This window comes from Gymnoscopelus braueri, assembly GCF_963280865.1.
Source record: "Gymnoscopelus braueri genome assembly, chromosome: 21".
Classification (NCBI taxonomy): Eukaryota; Metazoa; Chordata; class Actinopteri; order Myctophiformes; family Myctophidae; genus Gymnoscopelus; species Gymnoscopelus braueri.
In genome coordinates, this window is record NC_137623.1 from 1,102,709 (window position 1) to 1,130,208 (window position 27,500).

The 27,500-nt window shown below is 42.6% G+C and overlaps 2 protein-coding genes across 3 annotated transcripts in view; both read right to left on the minus strand.

Annotated features, from left to right (window-relative positions):
• Positions 1 to 1,065, minus strand: part of klhl34 (kelch-like family member 34) — a gene marked incomplete at both ends in the record, with an annotated part of 2,434 nt that extends 1,369 nt beyond the window's left edge. Inside the window, 2 exons of the mRNA XM_080418307.1 lie at positions 1 to 150; positions 743 to 1,065. The exon at positions 1 to 150 is cut by the window's left edge and continues 1,369 nt beyond it. Of these exons, the coding sequence (XP_080274433.1) occupies positions 1 to 150; positions 743 to 1,065 (473 nt within the window). The remainder of the gene's footprint in view (positions 151 to 742) is intronic.
• Positions 1,066 to 9,156: 8,091 nt separating this feature from the next.
• Positions 9,157 to 27,500, minus strand: part of smpx (small muscle protein X-linked) — a 21,287-nt gene continuing 2,943 nt past the window's right edge. The window contains exons 2-5 of one of the 2 annotated variants that reach the window (XM_080418013.1): positions 21,893 to 21,951; positions 15,280 to 15,363; positions 14,265 to 14,412; positions 9,157 to 10,570 (exon numbers count right to left, since the gene is read on the minus strand). In XM_080418013.1, coding sequence (XP_080274139.1) covers positions 14,272 to 14,412; positions 15,280 to 15,363; positions 21,893 to 21,928 — 261 coding nt within the window. In that variant the 5' untranslated portion in view covers positions 21,929 to 21,951 and the 3' untranslated portion in view covers positions 9,157 to 10,570; positions 14,265 to 14,271. The remainder of the gene's footprint in view (positions 10,571 to 14,264; positions 14,413 to 15,279; positions 15,364 to 21,892; positions 21,952 to 27,500) is intronic. The other variant, XM_080418012.1, reaches the window with a different exon arrangement.

Here is a 27,500-nt window from a genome sequence, read left to right on the forward strand (position 1 = left end):
TCCGTGGCGACGGTTCGATTGGCGTCCGCCAGCGCGTCCGGGAGGGCGTGTCTCTCGGCCAGGTTGGCGTAGGAGCAGCAGGTGCGGGCACACAGCCCGTCGGTGATGAACCGCTGGCATATCGCCACGGCAGCATCAACCTGAAGGTACCTGAAGGACAGCAGGGATCATGGGACCAGAGATATTACACGTCACGGTTATTGTGGCAAAAACAAAAATACGATTCACACATTCAATCCGGTTCAATCTACAAGCTATGAGCTTGTAGATTTTTTGCAAATCTTTAATGAGGCAAAGATTTGAGTTACACTATTCGGTTTAAAACATATGTAGCCTATTCAAAGATTTGCACAGATTTTCAAGATTTTTCAAAAATAGCAGATCTACAAGCTCATCGCGCGGCACTCGGTGACAATGACAGAGATGCGTTCCCGGATTGAATGTGTTAACGATATTCCTTAAAATGCTTAAAACGTACCCCCAGCATCCCTATCCTGGGGGGAACGTTCGCCAAAAAGAGACGATCTACAAGCTCGAGAGCTTGTAGATCTGCTATTTTTGCCAAATTGATTTGTGTAGAGTGAAATCAGAGCGTATCAAATGCACGGTCCGTTTCATCAAGTATAGACGATTTAAGTGAAGCTGAATTTGAAGCTCAACAAAAGCTAATTCATCCAATAAATGATAATCTCAGCGAAACACTAAACGGTGATAAGAAAGGTTTATGGTCCCACATCCCTACCTGGACGCCTCCAGGACGGCGGGGAGGGTCGTAGGCGACAGGCTGAGCCAGCCGGCGTACAGGAAGTCCAGCACGGCGCCCAGACCCTCGGGCGTTAGCGCCGGGATGCTAACGGTGTCCGCCCGCCGCTCCGCCGTGCTCTCTCCGAACAGCGCCCGGAAATACTCGCTGGAGGCGGCCAGCAGGGGGCGGTGGCACGGGAAGGAGGCTCCGCCCGTCTCCAGGACGACGTCGCACATCCGCCCGTCTGCCCGGAGCCGCTGGAAGCCCGCGAGGAGCCCCGCCCCGTGGGAGGGGCTAAACTGGAGGGAGTAACTCTGCATCCGACGCACGGATGGAGATGGAAGCTGGAGAGGAGAGGAGAGGAGAGGAGAGGAGAGGAGAGGAGAGGAGAGGAGAGGAGAGGAGAGGAGAGGATAGGATAGGAGAGGAGAGGAGTCAGCCTGTCAAGTGAATGACCTAGCAGTGTGTGTGAGAAGAGGGACAGGAGGCTAAAATGGCGTGAGGAGACATTCAAGTAAAGAAAAGAAAAGAATTGCCAATTGTGCCATTGATTTTTCATTAATCTTACCTTTTTAAGTAGAATATGTATCTTTAGTGTGATCCTGCGATCCTCTGATGGTTGGTAATCACGGGGGCTTTCACCGCGACCTCCCGTTCATTTTCTATGGGCCGTTGAAAACAGCATGTCTTGCCAAAAATACACGTGTGTGTGTGTCTCTGTGTGTGTGTCTCTCTGTGTGTGTCTCTGTGCCATGCAGGCATGTGACTCCTTAGCACCCTGATAGGAGGGTCAAACCGTCTGCCCCCTAGTGTGTGTGTGTACACACACACACACACACACACACACACACACACACACACATAGTAGTCTTGTACATAGATAATCCACTCGGTCTCCTGTCCACCCTGTGATGGTTACACTGTATTTACTGTTTGTTTGTAGCGTTGCCCTTTCCTCTCTGTCCGTGTGGGAGTATCACACTAGTATGTGTACGCCAACACACAATAATACTCACAGAATGCATGCACTCACACACACACACACACACACACACACACACACACACACACACACACACACACACACACACACACAGGGCAGATTAACTCATTGGTTGAATGCAGCTGCTCGCGCACATCGTTGCCATGTCTGCTTATTATGAGCCATGTTGGGCTTGTTTTTCTGTAAAGTGGCTTCTAAATATTGGTAGTTGCGGGGGGGGGGGGGGGGTTAATGCTGTCTAATGTTGTTTAAACCAGTTGTTCTCAGATATCGTCATGTCCTGGCCGCGGAGCCCCAACTGAAAATATTTTGTGCCAATACTAGAGATGCACCAATATGGAAATTCTTGGCCGATACCGATATTTGTTTATTTAGTGTTTGGTGTTATTATTGCCCAGGTAAACAAATACATCTTCATTATAAGCAGTGTTCATTTTGACAGCAAACTTTTATTTTGTCTTAGTCTTTTGAATAACAGACCATTTAGTTTTAGTCCTATTTTAGTCTTCTGAAATTGTTTAGTCTTAGTCTAGTCTTAGTCGACTAAATATCCAAACCTTAGTCCTTTAGTCTTTTAGTCGTAGTCTTAGTCTTAGTTTAACACTGAAGAAATAACTGTTCAGATTCTGCAAAAACACAACATAATTGCCTCCTAACTCCTGTAACTTTAACTAGCAAAAGAGAAGGAAAAAAAACGGTTGCCGATACCGATGTAGACGGATAGTGGCACATATCGTCTGATACCGCTATGCGGCCGATATATCGGTGCATCCCTAGCCAATACGTCACATCGCCCGTCTCGTTTAGTGTTCAGAGTAGTGCATAGCGTTTAGTGTTCAGAGCAGTGCATAGCGTTTAGTGTTCAGAGCAGTGCATAGCGTTTAGTGTTCAGAGTAGCGCATAGCGTTTAGTGTTCAGAGTAGTGCATAGCGTTTGGTGTTCAGAGCAGTGCATAGCGTTTAGTGTTCAGAGCAGTGCATAGTGTTTAGTGTTCAGAGCAGTGCATAGCGTTTAGTGTTCAGAGTAGTGCATAGCGTTTAGTGTTCAGAGCAGTGCATAGTGTTTAGTGTTCAGAGCAGTGCATAGTGTTTAGTGTTCAGAGCAGTGCATAGCGTTTAGTGTTCAGAGTAGCGCATAGCGTTTAGTGTTCAGAGCAGTGCATATCGTTTAGTGTTCAGAGCAGTGCATAGCGTTTGGTGTTCAGAGCAGTGCATAGCGTTTAGTGTTCAGAGTAGTGCATAGCATTTAGTGTTCAGAGCAGTGCATAGCGTTTAGTGTTCAGAGTAGCGCATAGCGTTTAGTGTTCAGAGTAGTGCATAGCGTTTGGTGTTCAGAGCAGTGCATAGTGTTTAGTGTTCAGAGCAGTGCATAGTGTTTAGTGTTCAGAGCAGTGCATAGCGTTTAGTGTTCAGAGTAGCGCATAGCGTTTAGTGTTCAGAGCAGTGCATAGCACTTGGTGTTCAGAGCAGTGCATAGTGTTTAGTGTTCAGGGCAGTGCATAGCGTTTGGTGTTCAGAGCAGTGCATAGCGTTTGGTGTTCAGAGCAGTGCATAGCGTTTAGTGTTCAGAGTAGTGCATAGCGTTTAGTGTTCAGAGTAACGCATAGCGTTTAGTGTTCAGAGCAGTGCATAGCGTTTGGTGTTCAGAGTAGTGCATAGCGTTTAGTGTTCAGAGTAGTGCATAGCGTTTAGTGTTCAGAGTAACGCATAGCGTTTAGTGTTCAGAGCAGTGCATAGCGTTTGGTGTTCAGAGCAGTGCATAGTGTTTAGTGTTCAGAGCAGTGCATAGCGTTTGGTGTTCAGAGCAGTGCATAGCGTTTAGTGTTCAGAGTAACGCATAGCGTTTAGTGTTCAGAGTAGTGCATAGCGTTTGGTGTTCAGAGCAGTGCATAGCGTTTAGTGTTCAGAGTAACGCATAGCGTTTAGTGTTCAGAGCAGTGCATAGCGTTTAGTGTTCAGAGCAGTGCATAGCGTTTAGTGTTCAGAGCAGTGCATAGCGTTTAGTGTTCAGAGCAGTGCATAGCGTTTAGTGTTCAGAGTAACACATAGCGTTTAGTGTTCAGAGCAGTGCATAGCGTTTAGTGTTCAGAGTAACACATAGCGTTTAGTGTTCAGAGCAGTGCATAGCGTTTAGTGTTCAGAGCAGTGCATAGCGTTTAGTGTTCAGAGCAGTGCATAGCGTTTAGTGTTCAGAGCAGTGCATAGCGTTTAGTGTTCAGAGCAGTGCATAGCGTTTAGTGTTCAGAGCAGTGCATAGCGTTTAGTGTTCAGAGCAGTGCATAGCGTTTAGTGTTCAGAGCAGTGCATAGCGTTTAGTGTTCAGAGCAGTGCATAGCGTTTAGTGTTCAGAGTAGTGCATAGCGTTTAGTGTTCAGAGCAGTGCATAGCGTTTAGTGTTCAGAGCAGTGCATAGCGTTTAGTGTTCAGAGTAGTGCATAGCGTTTAGTGTTCAGAGCAGTGCATAGCGTTTAGTGTTCAGAGTAGTGCATAGCGTTTAGTGTTCAGAGTAGTGCATAGCGTTTGGTGTTCAGAGCAGTGCATAGTGTTTAGTGTTCAGAGCAGTGCATAGCGTTTGGTGTTCAGAGCAGTGCATAGCGTTTAGTGTTCAGAGTAACGCATAGCGTTTAGTGTTCAGAGTAGTGCATAGCGTTTGGTGTTCAGAGCAGTGCATAGCGTTTAGTGTTCAGAGCAGTGCATAGCGTTTAGTGTTCAGAGCAGTGCATAGCGTTTAGTGTTCAGAGTAACACATAGCGTTTAGTGTTCAGAGCAGTGCATAGCGTTTAGTGTTCAGAGTAACACATAGCGTTTAGTGTTCAGAGCAGTGCATAGCGTTTAGTGTTCAGAGCAGTGCATAGCGTTTAGTGTTCAGAGTAACACATAGCGTTTAGTGTTCAGAGCAGTGCATAGCGTTTAGTGTTCAGAGCAGTGCATAGCGTTTAGTGTTCAGAGCAGTGCATAGCGTTTAGTGTTCAGAGTAGTGCATAGCGTTTAGTGTTCAGAGTAGTGCATAGCGTTTAGTGTTCAGAGTAACACATAGCGTTTAGTGTTCAGAGCAGTGCATAGCGTTTAGTGTTCAGAGCAGTGCATAGCGTTTAGTGTTCAGAGTAACACATAGCGTTTAGTGTTCAGAGTAGTGCATAGCGTTTAGTGTTCAGAGTAGTGCATAGCGTTTAGTGTTCAGAGTAACGCATAGCGTTTAGTGTTCAGAGCAGTGCATAGCGTTTAGTGTTCAGAGCAGTGCATAGCGTTTAGTGTTCAGAGCAGTGCATAGCGTTTAGTGTTCAGAGCAGTGCATAGCGTTTAGTGTTCAGAGTAGTGCATAGCGTTTAGTGTTCAGAGTAGTGCATAGCGTTTAGTGTTCAGAGTAGTGCATAGCGTTTAGTGTTCAGAGCAGTGCATAGCGTTTAGTGTTCAGAGTAACGCATAGCGTTTAGTGTTCAGAGCAGTGCATAGCGTTTAGTGTTCAGAGTAGCGCATAGCGTTTGGTGTTCAGAGCAGTGCATAGCGTTTAGTGTTCAGAGCAGTGCATAGCACTTAGTGTTCAGAGTAACGCATAGCGTTTGGTGTTCAGAGTAACGCATAGCGTTTAGTGTTCAGAGCAGTGCATAGCGTTTGGTGTTCAGAGCAGTGCATAGCGCTAGGTGTTCAGAGTAACGCATAGCGTTTAGTGTTCAGAGTAACGCATAGCGTTTAGTGTTCAGAGTAACGCATAGCGTTTAGTGTTCAGAGCAGTGCATAGCGTTTAGTGTTCAGAGTAACGCATAGCGTTTAGTGTTCAGAGCAGTGCATAGCGTTTAGTGTTCAGAGTAGCGCATAGCGTTTGGTGTTCAGAGCAGTGCATAGCGTTTAGTGTTCAGAGCAGTGCATAGCACTTAGTGTTCAGAGTAACGCATAGCGTTTGGTGTTCAGAGTAACGCATAGCGTTTAGTGTTCAGAGCAGTGCATAGCGTTTTTTGTGTTCAGAGCAGTGCATAGCGCTAGGTGTTCAGAGCAGTGCATAGCGTTTAGTGTTCAGAGTAACGCATAGCGTTTAGTGTTCAGAGCAGTGCATAGCGCTTGGTGTTCAGAGTAACGCATAGCGTTTAGTGTTCAGAGTAACGCATAGCGTTTAGTGTTCAGAGCAGTGCATAGCGTTTGGTGTTCAGAGTAACGCATAGCGTTTGGTGTTCAGAGTAAGCCTGTGTCCTTTTAGCACCAAACTGAATCCTCATGGACTGTTGCACTATGTTGGTGTTTGTCATCAGAAGCTGTTTAGTGTTTCTACTGAGAGCTCAGAGAACCAGAGACAGTCTGGTTCTCATTATCACTGTCACACTGATCCCTGTCTCTATGTTATGAGAGGGATGACATTCCCTGTGATTTATTGCTGTCACTCACTCACTCATGCACGCGCACGCGCACACACACACACACACACACACACACACACACACACACACACACACACACACACACACACACACACACACACACACACACACACACACACACACACACACACACACAGGTAGAGCTATTCCCCATGAAGATTATCATTATTAGTTTGTTATGGTTAAAAGTAGGGGTGATGTTTTTGTTTAAACCCACATGTTTTGCCTTGTTTAAAGGTTAAAGCACTACTAGACGGTTTGTTCATGTAACTCCATGTCTCTCCAGCTCTTTCATGTAGTTTAGAGAAAATACATTTTCAGGTGGGTTGCCAAAGCCATGACAATACTCATTAAGCTTAAATGTATAAGTATCCATTGTCTGCTCATTTTGTTGTGTCATCACTTCCAATTCCACATGTTCGTCCTGTGTATCCTAAGTGAGTTCTCTCTCCTGATTGGATAGAATTGGTATCCTGACCTGAAAATGCATTTTATGTTTATTAAAGACATGAAGACTCCTGTTACTGAACAGACATAGTATATAGCAATGATTACTATCACAATATAGAGCTGTTAGTTTATATTAAAACAAATGAAAATCACTTTCCCTTTAAGAGACATTTTAGGAGAAGACACAGATTAGCTTCATTGGTTTTAGTTTGAGGTTAGGATTGGTTTTAATTTGTATTTGTGGTTTGGGGCCAGCACAGGACAAGTAAAATATACTATTAATATTTATATATATATATATAATATATAATATTTGATGTTGTACGTGTGTGTGCCCGTTCGTGCGTGCGTGCGTGCGTGCGTGCGTGCGTGCGTGCGTGCGTGTGTGCGTGCGTGTTGTCTTTCACCTTCCCATAACCTCCTTGTGGTTTGGCTTTGGGCGGCTCACATTCAGACTAGTTGTTAAAACATCTCTCTCTCTCTCTCCATAGAATTACACTATGACCTGATGAGGGCTAAACATAGACACAGCTGTCCTCTGTGTGTGTGTGTGTGTGTGTGTGTGTGTGTGTGTGTGTGTGTGTGTGTGTGTGTGTGTGTGTGTGTGTGTGTGTGTGTGTGTGTGTGTGTGTGTGTGTGTGTGTGTGTGTGTGTGTGTGTGTGTGTGTGTGTGTGTGATCAGATAGAGGCAGCAGACAGACAGTAATCTAACATTCTTTCCCTCATGAATAGGATGGATTTGGGGGGCTTTGAGGAGGGGGCTCAGAGTGACTCCATTAGCCCCCCCCCCCCATCCTCAAACACCAACAGTAATGCACCATGCCACACACACACACACACACACACACACACACACACACACACACACACACACACACACGCCAAGTGGATTATTAATAGCAGCACTGTTTCCCAATCAGTGGGTCGGGGGGGGGGACCCATGTTTTGGTCGCGGAACAATTTTAATGGGTCGCGAATAATTAGCTCCTTTTTTTAGTTTCCTACATTAACTCATTGACTCCCAATGACCAGGTTCTTGTGTGTTTTCAGTGGTTTGCAATAGAGGGCGCTGTCCCGCAGCCTGTGAATGATGATGTAAATCTGTAAATGACATTTTATTTTGTTTTAAATCCTCAGTTAAGTTTCTCTCACTTCAGCTGCCTTTAGTCCAAAACCAAAACTATCTTTACTTTAGTAACTGTGTTGCTGTTTGGAAGTGAAGGACCCCTTGCAAAAAGCACGTGTAGTAGGCTTGTTGTTAACTAGTTGTACGAACGCTTGTTTTCTATTGTTGTATTGTTTATTGGATCTTGTTTAGTCGATACACTTATTTGTTTTAGCTCATGCTTATTTGATTTAGCTATTTTGTCTCATCTGTTTAAGGAAATAGGTAGCTGATATATTGCACTTTTACCTTAGCGCTAGGTATACTCTTGGTTGCTTGTTTTTGCAGAAAATGCACTTAAGACTTCTGGTGATTAGTAGTTTTCGTTCCCTACCTATGTTGAATACACTTATTGTAAGTCGCTTTGGATAAAAGCGTCTGCTAAATGACTGTAATGTAATGTAATGTAATGTAGGCGGTTAATTTGTGCCTGACGGAAAATGACGTAATATTATATATATAATAATATACTACAAACGCACGCACGCCGAGATTCCGTGCTTTTTAAAAGCTATAATAGGCCTACTGTATGCGCACGCGCGCACACACACACACACACACACACACACACACACACACACACACACACACACACTTGAAATATTTATTTATGTCCACATAAACAGAAGTACAAGGTGTACATAGGACATAAACACTGCCAGTGCAGTCAGATAAAGGGAAATTGTCGTATTGATGAATCACCAGTCTGTTTAACCAACATATGATTTATTGTATAGTTTGTTACTGTGTTTCAACAGAACTGTTGTGTTTGAAAGCAAAGAAGAAAATTGTCTAATTTCAAACAAAGTAAAGTAGAACAATTCAACTCAAACATGAACCATGGATCCTGGTGTACGACTCAATATTTTAACATACAGCTCTATCATTATAAATAGGTTTTAGTGGTAACGGTAATAGTTGTCTGAAACGTACAGCTACATTTTCTTTATTACAAAGGCATCAGCTAAATAAATATATATATTAAATGTATATATATATAGTATTTATATAGTTATTATTGCTTTTGAAAAGGTGCATTACTGTGTGTGTGTGTGTGTGTGTGTGTGTGTGTGTGTGTGTGTGTGTGTGTGTGTGTGTGTGTGTGTGTGTGTGTGTGTGTGTGTGTGTGTGTGTGTGTGTGTGTGTGTGTGTGTGTGTGTGTGTGGTTTATGTTGATTGTCACTTGTCCACAGCAAAGATATTCTTAAAACAAGTCTTTCAGTCTTTTCTTCTCAAAACAAGTGTAAATATCTCACCTATGGGGATAACTACTGCAACGTGATACTAATGCAACCCCACTGTCTTAACTCTGTGGTTCACAAACTATTTCATACCAAGGACCCCCGAATTGATATATGTTTGGCCACGGACCCCCTCCCCCCCCCCCCCCCCACCATCTGATTTTTTTTGTGCCAGGAGACCCCCTCCCAGAAGAGAAGATTTGTGTTGTTAAAGAATTCAAAATTGTTCAAAATGTTTCAAACACTTTCGAGATTTTTCAAAAATGTTCAAAACTATTTTTGAGAACCACGGTTCTAAGTTTTCTGAAAAACTTGCTATGTATGTATATGTATATGTATATACATACATATACATACATGTATATGAATGTATATGTAGGCCTATATACATATAGCTAACATCTAAAATGAAACGAATGCTTTCCCGGTTTTAATGGGTTAAATAACTGATACACATCAGAAAAAACATACACAGTCAAATCCTGAGTGTTAAAGGCAGGGTTTTCCTTTGATAAAATAAGTGTTACATAGCTCTATATTGTGATAGTAATCATTACTATAGAGTGTGTGTTCAGTAACAGTGTTAAATAGATCTATATTGTGATAGTAATCATTGCTATAGAGTGTGTGTTCAGTAACAGGAGAGTCTCCGTGTCTCTCCAGCTCTTTAAACAAAAACAGAAAATGCATTTTCAGGTCAGGAGGATACCAATTTGATCCAATCAGGAGAGAGAACAAACAAGTGGAATTGGAAGTGATGACACAAAGACACAGTTGGAACTGAAACGCTATAAAACGTAAGGCGATAAACGGGTTCTCTCTCCTGATTGGTCGAACATTTGTAATGATTACAATCACAATGTTGTGCTTTAACTTTTTAACCAAAACCTTTTTGTTTTGACAAAAAAGGTTTTCCTTACCCCTACCTTTAATGAGTGTGCACATGATCCATAAGAGGTCCATTTGGTTACATCAGTACATTGTCAAGAGTTACAAATGGATCAAATTAACACTCAGGATTTTACCACATATAGGTCTTAGAAACAGTGAAGCCAATACAAAGCATTGATAACATGGACATATTTCACAGCGTGGGAACCTGGAAAACATCTCTGTCGGGTGTAAACCTCATATGTCCAAAATTCAAAAGCATCAAAAGCAGCAGATCTACAAGCTCGAAACGCCTCGCTTCGCGTCGCGTTTCGAGCTTGTAGATCTGCTACTTTGGATGCTTTTGCCTGACGCTGTAGTATGATCAAGTAGGGACGTTAATTTACTACAAAACACCAAAAGTTAGAACATGGAGATCAGAGGTTTCTGCTCGACAACAACCATAACTTCTGTTGAAATGTTGTTGTGTTTTTGAGAGGAATACAGAGTCTCCCAGAATGCACTCTGCCTGTCGGACCGTCCCCGTGGGCGTGTCTTCAGCTCACAGCGGTTGGTTGCTGAGCGTTACGTTGATTTGTTGATTTGTTGATTTGTTGATATGATGGGTTGTTGGGTTGTTGATTTGTTGGGTTGTTTTTCTTCCATGGTAATAAATGGACAAGTCTGTGTCTTTGCAGCCGTTTGTCTGGAGGGGGGGGGGGTGTTCCTATAGGGAATAACAGAGAGAGAGAGAGTGAGAGAGAGAGAGAAACATGGTGAGAGAGGGTTTTCACTTTCTACAGACAGGCAGACAGGCAGACAGACAGACAGACAGACAGACAGACAGGGTAAAGGCTTAATATTCATAGATGCACATTCACTATCCTGCTTATCCACAGTGTCTCTCTCCCTTCTTTTCTCCCTCTCTTTTCCCCTCTTCCTCTGCTCCTCTCTCTAATCTTTTTCTCTCTCTACATCTATCTCCCCCTCTCCTTCCACACACACACACACACACACACACACACACACACACACACACACACACACACACACACACACACACACACACACACACACACACACACACACACACACACACACACACACACACAAATTATGTTTTGCATATACTGTGGTTTCTGTGTCTCACAGAGAAAGTCGCAGCAAAGACACACACTCACGCTCACACACGCACAAGCACTACGCAGCACACTCACACGTATAAATAGAGCCTGACTCTTCCTCTTCACACACACACACACACACACACACACACACACACACACACACACACACACACACACACACACACACACACACACACACACACACACACACACACACACACACACACTCAAACACATTCTCCACTTGACCAAAACAATTAGCCTCATCAGGAGGCCACAGTGACCCCCTGTGGTGAGTTCACATCACTGCAGGCTGTTACCACAGAGATGAGGTGTAACTACTGGTCCCCAGCGTTGCCATGTCTGCATAGTATAAGCCATTCTGCAAAGTCTCTTGTAAATATTGGTAGTTTGCGAGTTGTGTTTTTTTGGATTGTGTTTCTAAAGTGTAGTTGACTATTTGGGCTTGTTTCCTAAATGCAGTTTAAACCAGTGGTTCTCAAACATTTTCATGCCAAGGACCCCCACATTAATGTGTATTCGGTCGCGGCCCACGTCTGAAAATATCTTGTTACAGGGACCCTCGCATTCAAGGATAGGAATAAACAGACTCAGTACAAAAAAATACCATCAATCCAACATTATTTGATGGACATTGATCTGAACACGTTAATATGTGTTTCATCATGTTCCATGTTTAAAATGTCTGATTCCTTTATGTTCAGCAGTCAGATAGTTAGACTAAATGTCTGATTCCTTTATGTTCAGCAGTCAGATAGTTAGACTAAATGTCTGATTCCTTTATGTTCAGCAGTCAGATAGTTAGACTAAATGTCTGATTCCTTTATGTTCAGCAGTCAGATAGTTAGACTAAATGTCTGATTCCTTTATTATATTGTACTGTACAGATAGTACAGTACAATATCACATTTTACTATGTTCAGTCATATAGTTAGACTAAATGTCTGATTCCTTTATGTTCAGTCTGATAGTTAGACTAAATGTCTGATTCCTTTATGTTCAGTCATATAGTTAGACTAAATGTCTGATTCCTTTATGTTCAGTCATATAGTTAGACTAAATGTCTGATTCCTTTATGTTCAGTCATATAGTTAGACTAAATGTCTGATTCCTTTATGTTCAGTCATATAGTTAGACTAAATGTCTGATTCCTTTATGTTCAGTCAGATAGTTAGACTAAATGTCTGATTCCTTTATGTTCAGTCATATAGTTAGACTAAATGTCTGATTTCTTTATATTCAGTCAGATAGTTAGACTAAATGTCTGATTCCTTTATGTTCAGTCAGATAGTTAGACTAAATGTCTGATTCCTTTATGTTCAGTCATATAGTTAGACTAAATGTCTGATTCCTTTATGTTCAGTCACATAGTTAGACTAAATGTCTGATTCCTTTATGTTCAGTCATATAGTTAGACTAAATGTCTGATTCCTTTATGTTCAGTCACATAGTTAGACTAAATGTCTGATTCCTTTATGTTCAGTCAGATAGTTAGACTAAATGTCTGATTCCTTTATGTTCAGTCACATAGTTAGACTAAATGTCTGATTCCTTTATGTTCAGTCAGATAGTATCGTGTAAACGTCACATCCCCAAAACTGTTACTGTTCAGGATTCAAATTCAAATGCATCCAAAGTAGCAGATCTACAAGCTCGAAGCGCGTCGCTTCGCACCGCGTTTCGAGCTTGTAGATCTGCTACTTTGGATACTTTTTTGTGACGCTGTAGTGTGATCAAGTAGGGCGTTAATTTACAAAAAATCACAAAAGAAATGTCAAAATATGGAGATAAGAGGTTTCTGCCTGACATCATTGATATTAAAAATGTTAAGAAACAAAATAAAAGAAAACCTTATAGAGCACCGAAGTCTGACGTAATTTACGCATCATACCTGGTTCGCATTTTTTTCCCCCCACATTCTGAATTCCCATAGACGTCTTTAATATCTCATCAAATAAGAACTGTGTTCCAAAAATAAACAAATGATCCTGGCGGTTTGACTCTTATGGATATGAAGCATCAACTGACGGTGAGAAAACGTTAATGTTAGTTCAGCCAATGTTATTCTCCATAGAGAAATAACTTTACGACCCAGGGGATGAACGAGTGACATCAAGACTTCTGTACTCTATTGATATTTGTTGGTCCTCCTTCACTTGAAAGGTAGTTGTTTCTTTTGGGCTGCGTCTAAAGGCCATGCAGAACGCACCAATGCAATTCCTTGCAACTGCCATTGGGGATAATGGTTGAATTGGTGTGGACTGGCCTTGAGGTTTAAGATCCCATAGACTGGAGGGACGGCTCTGACTGGCAGGTTTGGTTGTCGGACAACAAGCTGATACGGTTGTTCTGTGTGTCCAGACACTGATGAGGCTCCTAATTTATTAAAACGACTCCAACCTTTAGTCCTGTTGGGTCTAAATGATTCACTGACTGCACACATAAGACCCATACATCATTAGCCTGGCTCTCCAGCCCAAGACCCCAAACCCGCGGTAGAACAGTGCCGTCACCTGGTGGCTGAGATTGTACTTCCGCATTTAAAACGTTACTGCGCATATCGACTGAAACGTTAGTGTGCTGCTCTATTGGCTCCAATATTGGAGCCAATCCAGGAATTAGAGGTACTTCCAGGAAGTAGAGGTACTTCCAGGAAGTAGAGGTACTTCCGGGTGCTTCATGTGCTTGTGAGCAACTTCCATTGAAAAAACAAAAAGTGCTGCGAGGCTGCACATCTGTTATTTTTGAATGGCCAAAGTATAAATATGGATAACGTGGTTAAAATGATTGTGATGCAATTAACTAATTATACCCTATGAAAGTCTAATATCTCCACCGAGCGATGGGGATATCCCTTTGGCTTAGTGGTTCAGATGTTGGCTTTCCACGCGGGTGCATCAATTTCAACCAGGGGTGCAATGCTCACTGGACGGCCTTGCACGCCGTGCATGAACCTATTTGACCAGGAGCATGCGCAGGCACACGCATAGATTTAAAACGACTTTAAATTCACACCTCAACAAAGTTTTCAAAGGCTCCCGACTCACACCTGGCGAATGAACATAGAAATGAGCCCAGATTCATATCAATTGTCCATTGTTTGAGCTGTAGTGTAGGTGTTAAGCGACGTGCGCGTCACGTCATTAAAATACAGTGCAACCACGTTCCAATTCAACATTGCAACACTGGTTTCAACACCTCTGTTCTCAAAGTGGGGTCCTTGTTGGAGAGCCCTGCATCAGACTATCAGTCCAGTGTGTTCTGACCTCTGACCTGTGTGTTATTCCTTGGTGACCCATCGTAGTTCGCTCTTGACGTTCTGCAGCTCTGATAGGTCGACGCTGGGCCCGGGGAGTTTCACCGCGCCCGGCATGGACTTCTTCTCCTCCGGTGACTGAGCGGCGGCCGGCTGAGCGCGGTCCTGTCAACACAAAGCAACCATAATAATAATAACAATCATTTGTATTGTCCCCAAAGGGATATTTGTCTTCTTCACAGTCTGTTCAAAAACTAAAAAACAACACATAACCATAAAGCACAAATCAACACATCACCAGGACACTCTACACACAAAACCATCCTATCAACAGGGCAGTTTTTTTTTCCAGATTTAACATAAAAAGTCTTTATCATGGTCCTTCATTCAAACGTGTTTTTTTCATGTCGCCATAGATCTTGTTAAAATCCTTAAGATTGAGCCGTACACGGTCTGTTTACATCGGCGACATCTCACATCTGTATCTCCCAGTGAAAACCGCATGTCAAACGGAACTCCATGATTGTAGTTAGAGCGGATTACGCTAAACAGTGATATGCGAGGAGAAAAAACTACAGGAAGAGAATTGAGTTTCAGTGTGCGCTTTAGAATGGGAGCCGGCGTGATCGTCAAAACCGGATCCCAAATCATTCTGTTTCCGGTCATCAAACCGGAACGGGAAATGGATCAAAAAAATCCGAAAGTGCACCTGGAAAATTGTCAACGCGGTTGAAAATTTGAAAGGTTTTAATCGCCTCTGCTCCGCCCCCCCCGGAGGGGCGGGGAGGAGAGGGGGCCCAGGGGCGTCCAGGGGCCAATCCCAGCACTTTTTTTAGCCTAATTATTCAGAAAACCCCAGACAAAAGAAAATCAACTGAATGTTGAAAGATACAGAAACATTTACATTTACATGCTGCAATGGCTGGGGGGCTATGTTTATAGATCCCTCCATTAAAGTGTGTGTGTGTGTGTGTGTGTGTGTGTGTGTGTGTGTGTGTGTGTGTGTGTGCGTGCGTGCGTGCGTGTTCTTACCTCTGTATCTACCGTCTCCTCTCTCCTCTTCACAGGATGTCCCGCCCCCGGACGCAGCGCGCCCATCGGGATGTTCAGATTAGCCTGATGGACAGACAGACAGCAGGAGCAGCCAATGAGATTACAGCACCTACTGTGTGTGTGTACGTGTACGTGTACGCGTCTGTGTGTGTGTGTGTGTGTGTGTGTACGTCTGTGTGTGTGTGTGTGTGTGTGTGTGTGTGTGTGTGTGTATTCCTGCCTCTCATTCCTCAAACTGATTTGACTATGAAATATTTCCTGTGTCTCTATGAAGCGTTTGTTTCGTTTTTTTATTTTTTCAGAGGGGCTTTATGGAAATACACACACACACACACACACACACACACGCACACGCACACGCACACAAAGACTTTAACCCATTAAGAGCCGAAGCCGATTCTACAAATGCCTTCTAAATCAAGCTTTTTTCGTTTTGCTTTTTTCAAGCACTTTCAAGATTTTTAAAAAATGTTAGCTTGTAGATCTGCTATTTATGAATGGCCAGCGCTAAGATGTAAAGAAAATCACAGATGTTTTCCCGGCTTTAATGGGTTTGAATTATTAATGGGTCTGTGTACTGTACTATACTGTACTATACTGTACTATACTGTACTGTACTGTACTATACTGTACTGGTGTAAGACTTTATTTGACTATAAAATGTACATACAGTATACTTAAAGGGATAATATGTAACTTTGCCTTGTGTTTATGCAAACAGAACATAAGCATCATGTTATAATATCATTTAGTTTGATCTGTGGGTCTCAAAGTGTGGTTCAGGGACCCTCTGGGTTCCTTGAGGGGGTTTAAAAATCTGGTCTGTAACTCTGAGAGTGTACACATGGAACCAAATGGACCCGTAAGGGTCCATTTGGTTCCATGTGTAAACTCTCAGAGTTATGGGGGGTGTCTTTGAAATTAAAAAGGTTTGAGAACCACTAAGTCTGAGGAATAATGCAGGATAATATGATATCAGACATGATGGTGGCATGAAGCCATTTTAAAGTATTATATGTTGAAATGTATAGTAATATTATTCTCCTCATATAATGTATATTTGTACAGAGCTGTGTGTTACAGATCCTTCAGGAGGTTTTAGTTCCATCTCTGAGGTCTTTAAAGGAGAACTATGTAAGACTGGTCTGTGTGTACAAACCATAGAGTTATAAATAATAGAGAGGCCCCGGAAATCCCCTCCCATCCACTTGCATTGAGTTGCTCACACAGCTCGTGAGGCGGAGTCACCCCTTCTTCTGGGTTGTGAAATATGACGGGCGGGGCCTATTGGGGCGGGGCCTATTGGGGCGGGGCCTATTTGGGGCATCTGTGACTCGTTTTGCGTCACCTCGGTGCGCAGCCCCGTGCGCAAGCTGGTGAGTCGAGCCCATTGGTCGAAACCGTTTTTGCTCATTCATGTACAGTGGCCCCAGGCCGTTTTGAGCTAAAGTACCTATGAATGGCCAGCATGTCCAATGCGCTTCAATGCAACCACTGGGTTCTGGGGGCTTTGGTACAAACACACACCCCTCCCCCCTCCCCCCTTCCCCCTCCCCTCTCTGACAGACATCAAAGTGATGGCTGTCTTTGATGCATTAAAATTGATTGGAGAGAGCACAAACGAGCACAGGACGAGTTTGACACTTTCGTGGCCCAATCAATCAACTCAGTGCACAACCCCACCCCCCCCTCCCTACAGCCAGAGGGGCGTGTCTTCCTGCAGGGGAACACACCAGCACAATAGTATAGTGGCTGATAGAGGGAAATCATGGCTTAAATACTTTTATTTATCTGTGAATAAAATAGTCTAAAAGTTACACAGTTTATCTTTAAAGGTTTCATGACATGCTGGTTTATAAAACATTAAAAGTCTTTATCATGGTGTTTTATCAAACGTCTATTAAAAAGTTTTAATTTAAAAATCCACTCCAGTGAGGCCATGGCAGGGTTTTTTTTTTATCCTTTCTGTGTTCTGAAGCCTTTTCAGCTGCAATGGAAAGAAAAACCATTTGCCTGCGGGTGTCGCTGTTGAGGGATTGTCAATCGCCTCTGCTAAAAATGTTTAAAACATGTAATTTGATGTCATGAAACCTTTCAGATCTATCATGTAAAATGTTGGATAAAACACACTTCATGCTATAAGATGCCTATTAATAACGTTGCTTCCAGCATGCGTGTATTATTATTATTATTATTATTATTGTTATTATTATTATGACCGATGTGTGCTTCTGATGCTGTTCAGCGATCATCTTCTGACATTCCATTCATGGGCCAAACGAACCAAAGATAAAGCTTTGCCTCCATGTGACTACAGTATAGAGTCATGTGACTATAGTATAGAGTCATGTGACTACAGTATAGAATGAGACTCATTTAAACAGCATTGTGTTGGACCAGGTGGTAAGACAGACAGACAGACAGACAGACAGACAGACAGACAGACAGGTCTATTATAGTGCTGTTCCTGCTATTCGAGTCCTGTGTTCTACAGCAAGGGTTCCCAAACTTTTGAAGCTGCGACCCCCCAAAATAATCATGTTTGAACTGGGGACCCCCCAAAATAATCATGTTTGAACTGGGGACCCCCCAAAATAATCATATTTGAACTGGGGACCCCCCAAAATAATCATGTTTGAACTGGGGACCCCCCAAAATAATCATGTTTGAACTGGGGACCCCCCAAAATAATCATATTTGAACTGGGGACCCCCCAAAATAATCATGTTTGAACTGGGGACCCCCCAAAATAATCATGTTTGAACTGGGGACCCCCCAAAATAATCATGTTTGAACTGGGGACCCCCCAAAATAATCATGTTTGAACTGGGGACCCCCCAAAATAATCATATTTGAACTGGGGACCCCCCAAAATAATCATGTTTGAACTGGGGACCCCCCAAAATAATCATATTTGAACTGGGGACCCCCCAAAATAATCATGTTTGAACTGGGGACCCCCCAAAATAATCATGTTTGAACTGGGGACCCCCCAAAATAATCATGTTTGAACTGGGGACCCCCCAAAATAATCATGTTTGAACTGAGGAACCCCCAAAATAATCATGTTTGAACTGGGGACCCCCCAAAATAATCATGTTTGAACTGGGGAACCCCCAAAATAATCATGTTTGAACTGGGGACCCCCCAAAATAATCATGTTTGAACTGGGGACCCCCCAAAATAATGATTGGTTCAACAGGTTCCACAGATAAATATTGTGAAATTAGCTTATCTACAAGTTCACAACGCTTAACACCGTGAGGCGTTGTGAGCTTGTAGATCGACAATTTTCACAACGTTTGCCTCTTTCTTACTTAATATTTGACAATTCGGCCAATTTGGTGTTTAAAATGTCTTTAGAGTAATTAAATGGTAACTTTATAAATATACAGATACCCTGTACACACTGATACTGTATGTTGGTTTGTTTACTGTTGAGTGAGAAAACAATGTTGCACATTAAGATAATCATCTGTGGACCCCCCAAAAATAATTTGGGGACCCCCAGTTTGGGAGCCTGTTGCCTGCCGTAACGGCATGGTTAGACAAGAACATGAGCACAATGAGAAGATAGACAGTGTATAAGAAACACTCTCTGACACACACACACACACACACACACACACACACACACACACACACACACACACACACACACACACACACACACACACACACACACACACAGGACTCTCTGCATCCCTTGGCCTTGCTACAGCACCCTGCACTAATAAAGCCTTGATATCCAGTATATTATGCATTACTCTCTAAAATTAAGTTACAGTTACTGTTTCTGCCTTTAATACTATAGTGTGATACTATAAATGTGTTTAAATGTCTTGTTGCAGTTTCATAACGTCCAGTAAAATGAACAAACTCAAACCACACTGATATGGACTCATTCCTTCATTGCTAATAACATTATAGAATGGTGTCACTTTACAGGTAAAAAAAAAAGTAATGCTATAGGGTATTATAGTGTGATACAGGGTATTATACAGTATACAGTATGATACAAATGCAAATGAGCATTAAATAATGTTGCCACTTTACTTAAAGGTCTCTACGTCATGCTATGGAGTATTATAGTATGATACAAATGAGTAAAATCAGTAACAGTGTTAAATAGCTCTATATTGTGATAGTAATCATTACTATAGAGTGTTTGTTCAGTAACAGTGTTAAATAGCTCTATATTGTGATAGTAATCATTACAATAGAGTGTTTGTTCGGTAACAGTGTTAAATAGCTCTATATTGTGATAGTAATCATTACTATAGAGTGTTTGGTCAGTAACAGTGTTAAATAGCTCTATATTGTGATAGTAATCATTACTATAGAGTGTTTGTTCAGTAACAGTGTTAAATAGCTCTATATTGTGATAGTAATCATTACTATAGAGTGTTTGTTCAGTAACAGTGTTAAATAGCTCTATATTGTGATAGTAATCATTACTATAGAGTGTTTGTTCAGTAACAGTGTTAAATAGCTCTATATTGTGATAGTAATCATTACTATAGAGTGTTTGTTCAGTAACAGTGTTAAATAGCTCTATATTGTGATAGTAATCATTACTATAGTGTTTGTTCAGTAATGCTGTTAAATAGCTCTATATTGTGATAGTAATCATTACTATAGAGTGTTTGTTTAGTAACAGTGTTAAATAGCTCTATATTGTGATAGTAATCATTGCTATATAGAGTGTGTGTTCAGTAACAGTGTTAAATATATCTATATTGTGATAGTAATCATTACTATAGAGTGTTTGTTCAGTAACAGTGTTAAATAGCTCTATATTGTGATAATAATCATTACTATAGAGTGTTTGTTCAGTAACAGTGTTAAATAGATCTATATTGTGATAGTAATCATTACTATAGAGTGTTTGTTCAGTAACAGTGTTAAATAGATCTATATTGTGATGGTAATCATTACTATAGAGTGTTTGTTTAGTAAAAGTGTTAAATAGATCTATATTGTGATAGTAATCTTTACTATAGAGTGTTTGTTCAGTAACAGTGTTAAATAGCTCTATATTGTGATAGTAGTCATTTCTATTATTATTTTCTGTTTAATAAAGAGCTGGAGAGACAGGAAGACTCCTGTTACTGAACAAACACTCTATAGTAATGATATAATATATAGTTATTTAACACTTAACAAAGGAATAATACCCTATACCTTTATTATGATAATGTTTGGGCTCATTCAGTGATCATGTTTAACACAAAGGGCTCTGTTCCTTTACACCATGAGGTTTACCTTTACACCATGAGGTTTAGGGTCTCATTGTAAGAGTATAAACTAGTCTGTGTTCCTTTACACCATGAGGTTTAGGGTCTCTGTTCCTTTACACCATGAGGTTTACCTTTACACCATGAGGTTTAGGGTCTCATTGTAAGAGTATAAACTAGTCTCTGTTCCTTTACACCATGAGGTTTAGGGTCTCTGTTCCTTTACACCATGAGGTTTACCTTTACACCATGAGGTTTAGGGTCTCATTGTAAGAGTATAAACTAGTCTGTGTTCCTTTACACCATGAGGTTTAGGGTCTCATTGTAAGAGTATAAACTAGTCTGTGTTCCTTTACACCATGAGGTTTAGGGTCTCATTGTAAGAGTATAAACCAGTATAAACCAGTCTCTCCGGTCCAAACAGCTCACTGTGTTTCCCCTCATTGTGTGAATCAACCTCCCAAAATGGCCGCCGTGCTTTATCCAGGTTCTACCCATGGAGCTACGGACACAAAGACCACCGAACAAGAGAGCACCACCTTTCAGGGACAATAATGGTTGGCAAGCAGTTAAAAGAGACTGGCAGGAGTGACACACGCGCGCGCGCACACACACACGCGCGCGCGCGCACACGTACACACGCACACACGCACGCACACACGCACACACGCATGCACACACACGCATATGCACACACACACACACACACACACACACACACACACACACACACACACACACACACACGCACACACACACGCACACACACACGTGTGTGTGTGTGTGTGTGTATTTTGATGCCAATACTTTGGCACTTTTACTCAAGCAACATTTTGAACACAGGCCTTTTATGGTATTGCTACTTTTTACTTTTACTAAGTAAAAAGAGTACTTCTTCCACCACAGCGTGTGCGTGCGTGCGGAAAATGGACTCAATTGTTTTACTTAGGTAAAAGTATCAATACTGCATTATAGAAATACTCTGTTACAAGTAAAACTCCGTAATTCAAAATGTACTTGAGTAAAAGCTAGAAGTAGAGCTTGTAGATCTGCTATTTTCAAAAGGTCAAAATGCAAATGTATGTTTTGTAATAATAATAAAAATCTACAAAGTAACTAGTAACTAAAGTTTTCAAATAATTGCAGTGGAGTAATATGTACAATATTTGCCTCTGAGATGTAGTGGAGTAGAAGTAAAAGTACTGAAAATTGGAAATACTCCAGTAAAGTAAAAAAAATACCTCAAAATTGTACTTAAGTACATGCACTTGAGTAAGTGTACTTAGTTACTTTACAGCAGTGCCTGAAACAAAGTGGTATAAATACTCTAACCTCAAACAGAGAGATAGACGTACCTGAAGGGCCTTGACGTTAGAGGAAGGTTTAGACATAATCACCAGGAAGTCCCTCTGTCCTGTTAGAGACACACAACACACAGCATTCAGCTACCTTACTGTGTGTGTGTGTGTGTGTGTGTGTGTGTGTGTGTGTGTGTGTGTGTGTGTGTGTGTGTGTGTGTGTGTGTGTGTGTGTGTGTGTGTGTGTGTGTGTGTGTGTGTGTGTGTGTGGCTCTGTTTCTGTGGTTTTTCGAGGGCCAGGATAGCATTTCCGTTGCTATAGCGACCCTTATGGAGAGAGGCAGGTACAGGAACTGTTCTCTCTGAATCATTCATGAGAGAGAGAGAGAGAGAGAGAGAGAGAGAGAGATGGAGAGAGAGAGAGAGAGAGAGAGAGAGAGAGAGAGATGGAGAGAGAGAGAGAGAGAGATGGAGAGAGAGAGAGAGAGAGAGAGAGAGAGAGAGAGAGAGAGAGAGAGAGAGGGAGGGAGAGGGAGGGAGGGAAGGAGGGAGAGGGAGAGGGATGGAGAGAGAGAGAGAGAGCTGGGCCCTGACATTTAACCCTGAAAAAACTAAAGTAGTTACATTCCAAAAAAGGTCCACAATTCAAGGGAGAAAGTACAACTTCACCCTAGAAACAACAACAATCAAACAATTGCACATTATACCTATAGGGCTGAAGATCAGTTCCACTGGAAATTATAACTTGGCTATTAATGAACTGAAAGAGAATATTAATTCATAATTCATATTAATGAACTGAAAGAGAAAGCAAGCAGAGCTTACTATGCCATCAAAAAGTCAACACATGTTGACGTCCTAATTAGGACCTGGCTCAATTCTAATCAGTGATTGAACCTGTTGCATTATATACTACATGGCAGTCAGTGAGGTTTGGGCTCCTCTCACAAAACACCGGTTTGGAAAATGGGAAAAACAGCCAAAGTAAATCATGCATGCAGAGTTTTGTAAGAGAAACCTCCGGGTCCAGAGGAAGACTCCTAACAATGCATGCAGAGCAGAATTAGGCCAATACCCTCTAATTATCAGGATAGAAAAAAGAGCCATAACATTAGAAACACCTAAACATGAGTGTCATAACATAATAACATAATACATACATACATACAACATAATAATCAGACCCAACCAAATTATTAATCAACAGAAACAAAAATACGAAAACTATTGGATCGAAACAACAAAAACCCAAAGTAAACTTAATGTCTATCTGGACCTAAATAGACAATACACCGTGGTAGAATATGTGAGCATGGTGACTGATAACTAAGAGATAAAAACCTTAACAATGTACAGACTCAGTGAGCACAGCCTGGCCATGGAGAAAGACTGATATAGACAAAGATGTCTGTCCAGAGAGGACAGGCGGTGTGGAGACAGAGCTCCACTTCTTCACTGCAGTGACTAATAAAAAGAAGATTATCCTATATTCACAATAAAAACAAAGATACAGTTTGACTCTGTCCAGGTAATCCCCTACTTATTAGGTGAGAAAGCCCATGGTTCAAGGTTGGCAGCAAAATATGAGGGACAATGGGTGAACACTATAAATCTACTACAGTTAATAGAATAATGTCATTTTGCTTTGTTTTTCCTTATTTTATTTGTATTATTTGTTCTGATTCTGAATATGTATTATTATTTTAGAGAGAGAGAGAGAGAGAGAGAGAGAGAGAGAGAGAGAGAGAGAGAGAGAGAGAGAGAGAGAGAGAGAGAGAGAGACAGACAGACAGATGGCCCGAGAGAGAGAGCGAGAGCGAGAGAGAGAGAGATGGAGATCAACCCAAATACAACAATGCATGCTGGGAGTCGGTCGAGCGACAGGTGTGTGTGTGTGTGTGTGTGTGTGTGTGTGTGTGTGTGTGTGTGTGTGTGTGTGTGTGTGTGTGTGTGTGTGTGTGTGTGTGTGTGTGTGAGTGAGGTAACATGACTCGACACAAAGTGAATGAATGAGGTCATCTTTCTGTTTCTGACAGGTTTCTTCAGAATCTATCTGACAGGGACTACAGAATGTAGTTGTATAAAATATCCCATTATATTTTTATACAACTACATTCTGACAAGTCCCGGAAAAGACGTGCTGTGATTGGCCAGTAGTCACTTTGATAGGTAGTTTAGTTTGCCTTCCCAAAAATGGCGCCCGCAGATACAGACACGCGACGCCCCAGAGTCGGAGTAGGAGGCGTCTACCTTTATATGTCTATGGTCTATATCCACCTTATTCCTGGCCACGCCCAGGAAGTAGGTAGGAAGGTAGGGGAGTAGGCATAGACATATAAAGGTAGACGCCTCCTCTGGCTCTGAGGCGTCTGTATGGCGGGCGCTCCTTCCACTTCCGGGGGGCCAGCTGGAAACTTCCGCGTGCGTCACAGAAGGGGGCGTTCGGTAGGCCAATCAGAGGCAGGTGGGGGCGGGACAACTAGATTCTGACGAGTCCTGGAAAAGACGTGCTGTGATTGGCCAATAGTCAACGCGCTGTGATTGGCCAGTGCCCGTGCCCCCCGGAAATGGCGGCCACCATACGAAACAGGTCGCTCCAACGAACTGCAGAGGCCAATGAGGTATCTAGGTTTCTATATCTATGGAAGTAGGGGGGGTGGGGAGCCCCATATCAAGGGGTTTCCTGTTTACCAGTGTTGCCATGTCTGCTTATAATAAGCGACTTTGGGATTAATTCTTAAGTGTAGTTGCTTATTTTAGCTTGCTTCCTAATGTCTTTTAAACCAGTGGTTCCCACATTTTTGTCAAGTACTCCCAGATCAATATGTATTTGTCTGCGGACCCCCATCTGAAAATATTTTGTGCCAGACCGCCTTACAAGATTTTTGTTGTTAGAATGTTTCAAAAATATTCAAAAATCTCACTTTATCTGCCAATAGTTTTTTGAAAATAGCAGATCTACAAGCTCACAACATGTCGCGATGTGACATGTTGTGAGCTTGTAGCTGATGTAAATTGGTAAAGCTTTTTTGGGGGCTTGTTTTCATAGACCGCTTGTTTCTCTTGCAAAATCTGGCAACACACTGCATCACACCTGTAGCCCACTAGGGAGGAAGTGGACGGATATTGGATTAAGCAGCAGAAAAGGCCAATGGCGCCGCCCGGAGAAGGGACATTAATAATAAGGTGAACAGGCTTTACGCACAGCAGCCATATTGTAAAGAAACTTCCTTACTTCCTTCACAGGTTGTTACCAATGATACTAATGAAGCTCTGATCCATCCTGGTCAAACAGAGTCATGGTGTTGCACTCTGTGTTAGTCAGTGTCCACACACTGGAACCTTTCGTTCACACCTCAAGGTAAGAAACCATGACTGACAGACAGACAGACAGACAGGACAGACAGACAGACAGACAGACAGACAGACAGACAGACAGACAGACGATCAGGCCTCAGATAATGTTCAATGTTTGCATATCTTTGTTCTCCAACATGTAAACCAGCTACCAGAGCTGTTATCTCTCTCTCTCTCTCTCTCTCTCTCTCTCTCTCTCTCTCTCTCTCTCTCTCTCTCTCCCTCTCTGTTGCTCCTAGACAGCCTGCAGTGTATATGTATTCTCTGTAGTAGAGAGCAGTTATTGGAAATAACCAGTTTCTTGATGTAAAGTTGTAACAGACATGACTCAGCAAAACCTTCTTTACTTGAGCATCAAAACTAAGGTGTGCTGCAGGTGTCAGAAAGAATTTATCTCAATGTAAGCGGATGGGTTTTTTACTTATAACTTTAGACTTAATTTTCTTACCTTAATACAAATTGTCATAAATTCTATATGCTTCCAGTCGCTAGTTTAAAGTCTTCTTTCAATTACATTACAGTCATTTAGCAGACGCTTTTATCCAAAGCGACTTACAATAAGTGTATTCAACATAGGTAGGGAACGAAAACTACTAATCACCAGAAGTCTTTAGTGCATTTTCTGCAAAAACAAGCAACCAAGAGTATACCTAGCGCTAAGGTAAAAGTGCAATATATCAGCTACCTATTTCCTTAAACAGATGAGACAAAATAGCTAAGTCAAATGAGCATGAGCTAAAACAATTAAGTGTATCGACTAAACAAGATCCAATAAACAATACAACAATAGAAAACAAGCGTTCGTACAACTAGTTAACAACAAGTAGGTCAGGCAGAGAGGAAGGGTAGTGTTTCCTGAAGAGGTGGGTTTTCAACCTGCGGCGAAATATGGGCAGTGACTCTGCTGTCCTAACATCAGTGGGAAGTTCATTCCACCACTGTGGGGCCAGAACAGAAAAGAGTCGTGACCGTGTGGATCGGCCAGAAGGACCCTTGAGTGACGAGGCAATCAGTCGCCCCGAGGTGGCAGACCGAAGTGGTCGGGCAGGGGTGTAGGCATCGACCATAGCCCGGAGGTAGGAAGGAGCTGTTCCTTTCACTGCCCTATAGGCTAGCACCAGGGTTTTGAACTGGATGCGAGCCGCTACGGGGAGCCAGTGTAGAGAGCGGAGGAGGATGGTTGTGTGGGAGAACTTGGGGCGGTTGAACACCAGACGAGCCGCAGCTTTCTGAACAAGCTCCAGAGGTCTGATGGCAGATGCCGGAGCACCAGCGAGGAGGGAGTTGCAGTAGTCCAGGCGGGAGATGACGAGAGCCTGGATGAGCACCTGGGCTGCCTTCTCCGTGAGGAAGGGGCGAATCCTCCTGATGTTGTAGAGGAGGAATCTGCAGGACCTTGTCACTGATGCGATGTTTGCCGAGAACGTCAGTTGATCGTCCAGGGTCACACCCAGATTCTTCGCAGTCCGAGTCGAGGTCACCACAGCATTATCAATGGTGATGGCCATGTCTCGGTGCGGACAGCCCTTCCCCGGGAGGAACATCAGCTCGGTCTTGTCCAGGTTGAGCTTCAGGTGGTTTGTCGACATCCACTCCGAGATGTCAGCCAGACAAGCAGCAATGCGTGCCTCCACTTGGGTATCAGAGGGGGGGAATGAGAGGATCAGCTGGGTGTCATCGGCATAGCAGTGGTAGGAAAAGCCATGGGAGTGGATGACAGCACCCAGAGATGTAGTGTAGAGAGAGAAAAGAAGAGGACCCAGAACCGAGCCTTGGGGAACCCCAGTTGTGAGCCTGTGTGGTTCTGACACAGACCCTCTCAGCATCCCTCTCAATCATCATGATATGCGTTTTGGTAAATTATGGTCCCATTTATTTTAAAATTGACGATAAAGTAGGCTATGTTCGAGGAGGGGGCGGGATGATTTTGATTGACAAGCTACACCAATAGCATTGATTCCCCGCCCCCGCTCTTGATTGACAAGCTACCCGACCAATAGCATTCTTTGGGGATTGTTTTCCCGGTTCCTGTTCCTGACGTGCTCTTTGGCATGAATTAAAGATGGTGGATTACAGATTCCTGAACAATCAGCTTCATTTTCGGTCTGTAGAAACCAATGGCGTGACGCTGTCCATTCTTTTTACAGTCTATGGCATCGGCACACAGATTTATAACTGTCTGCTTCATATTCAACCATGTCTTTCCTCTCGCTTCTCTCTGTCGGGGACCCCCCCAGAATAATCATATTTGAACTGGGGACCCCCCCCCCTGACCAACACTTGGAATTGAGTTGTAGTCATTACATTT